Source organism: Centrocercus urophasianus, unplaced genomic scaffold, assembly GCF_019232065.1.
Source record: "Centrocercus urophasianus isolate 14NV4802_14NV808 unplaced genomic scaffold, USGS_Curo_1.0 seq_9, whole genome shotgun sequence".
NCBI lineage: Eukaryota > Metazoa > Chordata > Aves > Galliformes > Phasianidae > Centrocercus > Centrocercus urophasianus.
In genome coordinates, this window is record NW_024885532.1 from 2,145,789 (window position 1) to 2,156,730 (window position 10,942).

General features: G+C 36.5%; 1 protein-coding gene across 1 annotated transcript in view; it reads right to left on the bottom strand.

The window, feature by feature from the left end:
* GPC6 (glypican 6) overlaps positions 1–10,942 on the bottom strand; it is a 701,587-nt gene that overhangs the window by 494,141 nt on the left and 196,504 nt on the right. The window contains exon 2 of the mRNA XM_042839058.1: positions 5,218–5,376. Coding sequence (XP_042694992.1) covers positions 5,218–5,376 — 159 coding nt within the window. The remainder of the gene's footprint in view (positions 1–5,217; positions 5,377–10,942) is intronic.

Here is a 10,942-nt window from a genome sequence, read left to right on the forward strand (position 1 = left end):
GACATCGCAACACTAGAATAGTATGGGTAGGTGCATAATGTTTGCAGACGATGATGTATCTATTTGATGTTCCCACACTCCTTAGAAGCCTGAATTTCAAACAGCTATGGGAAATAGACTTTTTTGATTCTGTTTCCAAAAAAACAGAGGAAAAATACAAGTGAAAATCATGTTTTTCCAATGCAAGGAAAGCATGAAAAAAGTCCTGCTGAAAGTCCATGCTTTAGCTGCATTCCATGACAGCAACAGTGTGCAAATGGGGTCCTGCTGGCTTCACACTCCTCTGCTGAAGACCATAAACATCATTGAAGCTTCAGGCCAAAACTGATCTGCCAGACTTAGCAGAGAGTGGGAGGAAGTGCAAAGGCCAGAAAGCTTACACTGTCCATGCAGCTGAATCTCAGTGTATTCTTACTTCAAGCAACTCTCGTTTCCTTCTTTTTTTGGCCAAATTTATACTGAGTAGTTATACCTTGCTACAAAAATTTCTCATTTAGAAATTCTTCTTTTGTTAGAAAAACACTTCTTAAAATGCATTTTTGCCACCTCCTGTATTAAGGAAAGATTCTTAAACACTTTTTTTTTTCTTTTTTCCCCAGTTCTTCTGTAGATTTCATGAGAAAGCAGTTCTGTGGTGTTCGCTATTCTTGCAGGTATTGTTTTGGTGGGTTAATTCTGAAATTTTCTTATTTGGCTCTTTAATTTACACTGCAACTTTTGGTAATGACAATGAAATAAAAGTAGAGCTAATGGGTATGTATTGCTATTTTCCCTTCATTGGGGGGAAACAAAAAAAAAGGAAGAAGAAGAAAAGACTATGGGAAATAATATATCCCTTGTGAGATAGATCAATACAGATGCAGGTTAGTTCTTACTCTATTGAATTTATTTTCCTTCCATGGCACCATATAGATTCTGCTGAAGGCTATCTATAACCATTCAAGTTCATGAGAGTTATTCTTACACGTTGTCTCATTTTTAAAACCATTGCCAAGATTCCTATCCTTTTCAAATGAGAATGAGGAGACAGTCTCTCTTTTATCAGGGTCAGATCAATTAAGCTTAAATAATCTTATTTTCTATAATTTTCATGTAGTTATTCAAAAGATTAGCGAGAAAATGTCACTGAACAGATACTTGTCTCCTCATTAACATTCATGTCAAAACCTTCCGGTAGGGCTGGTTTGGGCTGCTGATGGAGCAGTTCTTAAAAGAACTGGCTTATCTGTGAAACAGCTGCTCAGCAATGCTACCATGCAAGAGAACTGTTGATAATAAGATGATGCTATTATAACTACATTGGGAACATAATGTATATTAAGCTGCTTTGGGGTATGCAGTGGGTGCCTAGGAATTACAGCATGATTGCTTGCCTATTTCTAGGAACAGGAAACAGCTGATCATTTCATGTCTGCTCATTTGAATTAGTCCTACTCACAGACTACAGTTAGATGAAAAATCTGCTATCACTCCTCACTTTCTGTGTATTTCCTGTCTGTGAAAGTTTGTTTATTTGTTTTCCCAGAATTTGGAAGGGTTTGTATCTCCCATTGCTGAGATAATTGGTCACTTATTATTTTACAGAAATTTTTATAATTCCAAGGCTTTCTTAGGAAAAATTACCAGGAGGAGATTCCCTTGATCCTCATTCATCCAACAGTGAAATTCCAGATATTGAATGTTTGCAAATGACTATGCCATATGACAATGCACTGGTAAGTATACAGACATGGGCAATACAGATTAACCTTAGATACAGATCTGTAAACAACTGTAGATATGGCTCAGCCAAGAAAAAAGTAGCAATGGAAATTATATTGCATAGTAATTTATATTAATTCACTTAGCATATACAAAACAAATGAGAAATACTGCTGTCAGATCTTTGTCTACTAGATATCTCAAAACCACACAAAATACTAGGAATAAAACACAGAGAAAAAAATTGGATCTGGCGGAGTAGAGCAATTGAAAGTCCCACCACAGTAACATTCCCTCAGAAGTGTTTCTTGCAAATAAGTAAGAAGTAAATAAGATCATGCAGATCTTTAGGCTGCAAAAACTAATTCCCATCTAAAACGAAAAGCACGTAACTGGTTCCAAAACATTTAATAGTTCCTAAACTTCTCTGTAAATAATTTCATTTTTAGCTTTTCTTGTGTACTGTTATTCCAGATGTTAGTTATTAGAGATATTTTGCAAATACTGTACTTCAGGTAAAATGAAATTAAAAAGTACCTAGAAATGACATTTAGGACCTTCTACTCTACTCAGCAGTAGTAAGGTGATGCATGGAGTGCAGGGTACAGTTCCCAGTACAAGAGGGATGTGGATATCTAGGTGCAAGTCCAGCAGAAGTCCAGTAAGGTTATTACAGACTGGACTATCTCACATAAGAGGAAAGGCTGAAAACTGGACTGTGTAGTCTACAGAAAGGAAGATTTTATTAATGTGTGTAAATTGCTTGTAAGGGAGTAGAGAGAGATCAGAAGAGCCCAGCGACAGGACAAGAAAGAATGCACATGTAGTTAAAAACAGAATTAAAATATCAACTTAATTAAAAAAATAAATTCACCTGGACACATATTTTCATTGTGAGGGTGACTAAACACTGGCACAGGTTGCCAGAGAGTTTGTGGAATCTATTCTTGGAGCCATTCAAAATCCATGTGAGCATGTGGACATGGTTCTGGGCAATCTGCAGTGGCTGATCCTGAGGCACACTGATTAGACCACCACCAGAGATGGCTTCACATCTCAGCCGTACTGTGATTTTGTGTAGGATTATGTGACTGACCTGAGGCTAAAGAGACAATCTTTATACTACAGTAGAATGAATTTCACTGATGAAAATTAGAACATGAATAGTAATCAGGGGCAAAACCCTGAAAGAGAAAACAGACCTTATAAAAGCTCTCACAAAGGAAATCAGAAAATCATCTAACCTGTACTTAAGTGTATGAATGAGAGACAGAAAATAAATGATAGAGGATCCGAACTACTGCAAGAGAAGCAAGACACACAACGATCAGATCATAATTCAGCAAAGAGTTCATACACTGTTAGAAAGTTTTATGTTGTGAAAATTAGTATTATCATAAGACCTGCCTAGTACACTAGAATATCAAAAATCAACAAGAACTTCCACATCACTTTTAAGAGTTTACAAACCGACATAAACGTCTGCACAACACTTGTTCAGAATAACTCCTCCAGGGAATAATCACAATATGCTCCCTATCTCAGCATTTCTTATATGCTCATATATTCTGGTATTGCTTAAATTTGCTACTGTATTTGTTCTATTATTTGCAGTATACTAGCATCAAAAGGCAGATTCATGCATCAAAACTTCCTTGTGCAATTGAACTACCGAATTAAAATAAAACAAAACAAAAAGAGATGATCTTGAAGAACTAAAATACAAAAGTTATCTTACAATCTAATATTTGCTTTACAGGAAAAAGTGTCATACCGTATTAAACTGAGAAATGTATAAGTGTTTTTTATACTGAAAGACAACCTATTAGATAATGCATTTTTCCACGAATGTGTTTGCCCCCTAGAATGATTAAATAGTTTTTCCATATAAGAGAACAACTTTTAAATAGTTTTATAACATCATTAAAATATAAAAAAAAAACTATAGAGAAAATTCAATTGCTCTTTGATAATATTGAGACTGAATATTGCAAATTACCTTTAAAAATGTACAATAAGCCACAGTTTTTTAATCCAATTAATATAGAGCAGATCAATAAAAACCTCCCAAATACAACATTTTTAACAGGTCAACAGCTTTGATCTATGTACCCTACCATCAATAAAGACAACGGTTTCACAGTATTTCAAGTTACTGAAAAAGCTGTCATGTGTTTAAGTTCATTGCAAATCCAAAATGCCACATGTTGCCTAAAAATAAATAATATAATACTTAAACTCTACCATAAACAAGCCCAGCGTTTTCATTAGACTGCACTGTTCACCAAATGCCAGTGATCTTCTTGCTTTCCTTCTAGAAAACAAGGAAAGCTCTGCAAATGTTGCTGATATTTTCAAACATTTATTTTGTTTGCAGACTTCCTGATATAGTGCTCACAACCACTAGATTTTTTTGTTAAGTTCTTCAAGGACAACTACAGTTTTGGAAACTTAGGGCACAAAAGTTCAAGATTAACATTAAAAAATAGAAGGCATCACAGTGCAGGACACTGCACAGACATCCACATCCACACCAAGTCCGAAGTCCAAAGACTGGGGACATATTCTGAATTATATTAGCATTTGCTCTGGTGCGCTAGAACTTCCTCGTGTTATATATTTCCCATTCCTTCCTTTTATAACTTTCTGTGTCATATTGAGGTAATCAATATTAGAAAAATTATTTTAAATTTTTTTAAAAAATTATTCCGTTGATAAAAACATGACAATATTCTGAAGCTCTTTTGCTCTTTATTAATCTGCAGTTCATAAGAAAAGACCAATGAACTGTGACTTGCAAATATGGATACATCCACAAAAACAGCTCATTCTTTAAGACAAGTATTTAGTAAACCATGACAGACAAGAAACTCTTAAATTTAAAGAGCCTTAAAAAGGCTGACAAAACTGATTAAAAATAAAGAAAGCCTGGAAACTCTCTTTATCAATTCCTTCCAGGTAAAAAAAAATATATATGTTTAATGCATCTGTAGTGGCTTGCATGAAAGTACCTCTCAAATGCAATCGAGGCATGACTGTTTAAAAGCCCCAGAAGTACTCTACAAGGCTATACATATCAAAAGAAAGCCATGTAGGAAAACACTGCAGCCATAAACCTACAAAAAGTCAGAGTACTAAAAAACTGCTTTCCAATAAAAAAAAAATAATGGGAGATCCACAGTTCATCTTGCAACAGTGAACATAACTGCATCCCTAAATTTTGCATTTGAAATCAGGAGACAAAATTATAAACCTCCCTATGCATATCTAATCTTTTTTTCAACATTAGCCAAGCCTGCAGGCACTTTACAGTCTGATCCTTGATGTTATTGTAATTAAAGGAAATACTCATAAGGCTGATAAGCATGCCAGCTGTAACTTAACCCTTATCTCAGCCAAACTGACAACTGCAAATGTGATACGTAATTGTAAAGAAAAGAACGTTGGAATTCATTCTGGATCACCAACATTTAAAATCCCATAACCTTGAAAATAAGTAAATTACATCCAGCCTACCATCAAACTTCTTGTGCCGGGAGACAAAAGTGGTGCGTACAAAGTGACTTGTCTCCTCCACCAAGTTTTCAAACTCCAGTTTGCTCTGCTGACTTAACTTGTCCTCCATTTCTGAGGTGCAGCATGTATATTCCTGAGGGCAGGTTCTCAAGTGTTCCCCTGGAATTGCAAGAAAAAAGGCATTAGAAATATTATAACACAGATCGAAATATATCAGAACCCAATATACATATCCCTTCACTTCAGGAATGTGGGCTACATAAAGATATCTTTAAGGTTTGATCACTTCTTTGGGATCAATTTGTTCTTAATAAACAATTGTGCCATGTCTGGGCTCTTCCCACAGAGGTGGAGAGACACACTTTGCAGAGCTGTTCTGATAATTCAGAAACATCTCACAATGCAAATGATTCTTGAACTGAAGTAGCCTTCTATGCAAGCAAAAGTATACTTAAAAATCCTAAGACAATTTCTTGCTTTCTCTTTGTGTTCAGAATGTCTGGAGAAATGCTTAATGAGATGACCTGTTACAAGACATCAGAGCTTTCTTTCTATCAAAACTTGAAAATCATAAATTACATATTTCTGTAGATAGGTTCTGCTTGTCCAAATGCACCAAAATATTCTCCCCCTTTCCCCTTCCTTCCCTTCTATTTGAGTAACTGTATTTTAATTGTCTGGGTGTTTGGGTGCCACATATTTTCTTGGACAACATTTCTTGTCAAACCTAGCAAATGCTCCACTGAATGAGAAAAGCAATGAAGAGTTTAATTAATGCTTATGTTATACAGAAATGCTGTGTAAAAGGTAATGAAAGCTTCTTATTTAATTCAATAGATTTATCTCTTGAAGCACTGTGCCAGTTCTTCTGACAATATTGCTTTTTTCAGTACAATTTGCAAGTGGAAACCGATTCTTTAGCTCATGAAATTAAAATGGTCTGCTATTACATGAAATGTGAATTTCCAATTGACACTGTACTAGGGTGTCAGAAACATTTAGCTCAGTTTGTGTGAAGGTAAGAAATTCTACCATTCCCTCTTGAGAAATAAAAAGAATGATCTGCCTGTATGATTAAAGCTACTTGTAAAGCAATGAAAACATTTAGCTTTCTGTACACTGAATCCTGATTAAAAATCCCTCTGCAAATCTCATAGAGGTGCAAACAAAATGATATACAAAGCCCAGGGGTTAAATAAATATGGGGGACCTGATTCTCATTTATATCAAGCCTCCTTTGTATCACTGCTGAGCCATAAAGAAGATTTAAATGCAATTTATATCTACTTTAAGGCTACTGTTCACCATTGTTATTATGTAGCAAGGAGAATCAGGCCCTGAGGTTTATACTTCCCTGGGGTGCAATACATTTAACTGCTGCGTCATTTTGAAAACAGCATCAAAAAGGGTTTGTACATGCTTAGAATAAACATTGTCTTGAGTTTGCTGTCATTTTATTTCAATTTTTAGTTTAGTTTCCAAATTACGTCTTTTGATTTGAAGCTCAGTCATTCCTGAACCCTGGCCCATTTAACCTGACTAAATTTTGTTTTTCTGCAATAGTTTGTAAGATATGAACTACAATGCTAAGAGACTTCTAGCAGTCTTGAGACTTTAAAAAAATCTCACAGCTATACATCTTTGGGAAATATAATTTCATTAACAGTTACTGGTCTGCGGTATTACTATAGGTCCCAGTCATGTACAAAAGAACCATTATATAAGAAAGATTCTCTGTGTCCATCAAAATAATGTAAAAATTATTTCCTGCAATGGTCTCCCAATGCAATAACATAATTCCTCTCCATTCTCTAGATCATGCATCTAAGCCAGAAAAAATACATGAGCCAACTGCTGTCAAACATAAAAGATAGTGGCAAAAAAATGCTTGGTTTAGACTCTGTGCCACTATCACATCAAACAGAAATTATTCAACAGATAACAAACAACTGAGGAGACAGCATATGAAGACACAGTAAGTTTTTTGTGTTTCCTAACAACAGAGTTCTGAGTTTTTGTTAGACATCAGAAGCACAAGGAAAGCTGAAATGTGGTATCTTTGGAAGCAGTGTTGTATGCTTGATTAAATAAAATGAACATACCCTTACCTATACGTCTGACTCTCCCCCTTCCTACATATACCCAGCAGCTTTTCTAGGGAAGCACTGGGAAAATGTGTTCTTCCACTTACAGCCACAGTGGTAGTTCACACTTTCTGCAACGACAATGTCCTTTAGTGTTGTTGCAGTCATGAATTTTAATAAATTTCTGTTTTATTTCCTCTATTCATTTCCCATTAATTTTTTTTCTCTTCCATCTGGCTTTCTGTTTTCCAGAACTGCCAAACTCCAAAGGAACTAATGTTCATTATTAAAGCACTATACTTGCTGAGTAACAGCTGTAGGTCTAGGTTTTTAAGAAGTTGTTCTGATTTCACTGGTGTAGAGCTAATTTCCTTCCTAGTACCTGGTGTGGTGCTGTGTTTTGGATTTAGGATGAGAATAATGTTGATCTCACAGCGAGGTTTTAGTTCTTGCTGAGCAGTGCTTACATACATACAGCCAAGGACGTTCCTGCTTCTCTTTGCATCCTGCCAGTGCAGTGCACAAGTAGCTGGGAGAGGAAAGTACCAGGGCAGTTGACCCAAACTGGCCAAAGGGGTATTGAATACTATTTGGCTTCATGCTGAAGAATAAAACTGGGAGAGCTGTCTAGAGGAGGGGACTGCTGCGTGAGGACCTCCTCTGCATTAGTCAGCAGGTGGTGAGCAATTGCACTGTTCACTTCTTGTTTTGTATAGTCTTTCAATCATAATAATTATTATTTTACTTTTATGCCCTATTAAGCTGGCTTTGTCACAACCCACAAGTATTACCTTTTTTCTGATTTTTCTCCTATATCATAGTAGGGCAGGGGCAAAATGGCTGTTTGGTGTTCAGCTTCCTACTGGGTTAAACTACAACAGGTGCTATGTTATGCTGAATATTATGACATACTAAAGTATATTGAATTCAGTAAAACAGTCAGTTTTGTACTACTATTAATTTCACTCTTGCTTTTTTAGTTGTGGTCTTAGTTTACTACAAAAACTACTTACCAATTTATTTTAAAATCCAACTTTCACACCATAAACTCATTCAGATTTCTGCTGTACTTATATGTTCTGCCTTTGCATGAATTTTTATGATATTTCTTTGTTTTATTTCAGTGGATATACATTCATTCATGAAGCTTTTAACTGCTGACACAAAAAAACCTTCCAGTTACATAAAGTGCTTGCAAATTCTACGTCAACTCATTGCTTTCCTCTCCTAACAATGTGTCATCCTGAATCATCTACATTAACTACCTGTCTTCATCATAATTCACTAATTTATAATCATCTTATTGTTTAAAACATTTCTAGTTCTTCTGACTGAATTTTCTTGTAAAGAAAGAGTAACAAAAATTATTATGCCACTCTTTATATTCTGTTTCAAGATCACATTTTTCCTCCTCCTATTTTCAGCACAAAAGTCTCAGGTCAGATTACAGATAAAGTAAACACAATTTCCTTTGCTCTGTGGCAACGGAATATATGTCCTCTGATCAGTCTGAGATGTTCAAGTGCCCTAAGCAAAGAAGTCTTTAGAATTTGAGGATCTCATTCTTGTACAAGTCATGAGTGGCTACAGGCTCCAAAGACTGACAATCTTGGGCCATTTCCTGAAAATGGTGGATGGAAACTCACTGACAAACTACCCTTTCTGTATGAGTAATCCTAATTTGCTTTTTAAAAGCAGTGATTATTATTTTGCCTTTATTCTTACTGAACATAGTAAGTTAGCAATAGGACTAGGAGTAATGGCCTAAAACTCGTACATGGGAAGTTCTGTAATAATATGCAGAAGAACTTGATGCTAAGGGTTATGGAACACTGGAACAGGCTGCTCAGAGAAGCTGTGGAGTCTCTTTCTATGGAGATATTCAAGAGCTGTCTGGACACCTACCTATGTGACCTGTTTTAGAGAATTTGCTTTAGCAGGGTGGATGATCCACATTTATTCAGACTAAGCAAGTACAAACTCAGCAATTACCAGCAACCTACCACAACTCTTCTAACTACCATTTCCAACTAAAGATGGTGACCAACATATCTCTTTTTATGTCCTATGTTATATAAATCAAATCAATTTCCAAACTGAAATTCATCTTCTGGTATTCAGAGATTCAGTATTCAACTTCAGTTTTATTAACGCTGTAATCTCACACCTGTCCTCACATGATCCCAACTGTCAAGATCTGCAGGCAAATTTGTTTTTTTGCTACTATGTTTCTTTGAAGTGTGATAAAATATTTAATAAAACATATTTTATATTAATACATATTGCAGTTTGCTGTCCCAACAGCATGTTATATAACCCACAATTCTTTCTGAGGCAATCGGTGTTTTATAGTTTCTGTTCTAATCATATAGGAAAGGAAAAGAAAAGAGGAGAAAGGAGCATCTTACCATGTTGTTAGGATATTGTTTTGTGTACAAAATCATAGAATCCTCAGAGTTGGAAAGACCTGTTAAGGCCATCTAGTCCAACTCCCCTGCAATGAACAGGGACATTCACAGCTAGATCAGGTTGCCCAGGGCCTGATCAGCCTCATCTTGAAAGTCTCCAGGGATGGGATATCAACCACATCACTGGGCAACCTGTTCCAGTGCCTCACCATCCTCATTGTAATAGATTTTTTTCCTTGTATCCAATCTAAATCTACCCTCTTCTAGCTTGAAACCATTTCCCCTTGTTAAATCGCCACACACTCTTCTAAAGAGTCTGTCCTCTTCTTTCATGTAGCTCCATTTTAGATACTTAAAGTCCACTATGAGGTCACAGTGGAGCTTTTTTTTCTTCAGGCTAAAGAGCCTCAGCAATCTCAGCTTGTCTTCATATTTCCATTCTGTGGATCGTTTTTGTGGCCCTTCTCTGGACATGCTCCAACAGATCTATGCCTCTCCTTTACTGAGGACCCTACATCTGGTTGCAGCATTCCAGGTGAGGCCTCACCAGTGCAGAGAAGAAAGGCAAGATCACCTCCCTCACCCCGTTGGCCATGCTTTCTTTGATGTAGCCCAAGATACAGTTGGCTTTCTGGGCTGCAAGGGCATATTGCTGACTCATGTCCACCTTGCCATCCACCATTCCCCACAGGTCTTTTTCAACAGGGCTGCACTCAATCCTTTCCTCCCTCTGCCTGTGTTGGCAATGGGGCTTGCCTCAAGTCAAGTGCAAGAAATTGCATTTGGATTTGTTGAACCTCATGAAGTTCATCTGGGATCAGTGCTCAAGCCTGTCTAGGTCAAGCCTGTCTAGGATGGCATCCTGTCTCTCTGAGTTGACCTCATCCCACTGCTTCGTGTCAACAGCAAAGTTGCTAACAGGTGCACTCGACCCCAGTGCTTCATAAATGTCATTTATGAAGATATTAAAGAGTACTGGCCCCAGCGTGATAGAACAAACTGTAGAACTGGTGGTAGTTGAAACATACAGTCACCTCACTAAGACCAGTAATGAATAAAAGTTAATAAACAGCATGTGTAAATTCAAGGTATACTTTCGAACTTGATCACTGTAGGCATTGATAGAGTCTGAAGGAACTGAAGATTGTTTCCCCTTTTTCATACTTAGAATTAGATTAATGTGATTGGGCTTCATTATTTTCCAAGTTTTTTTACAATTACAAAAATTGCCTT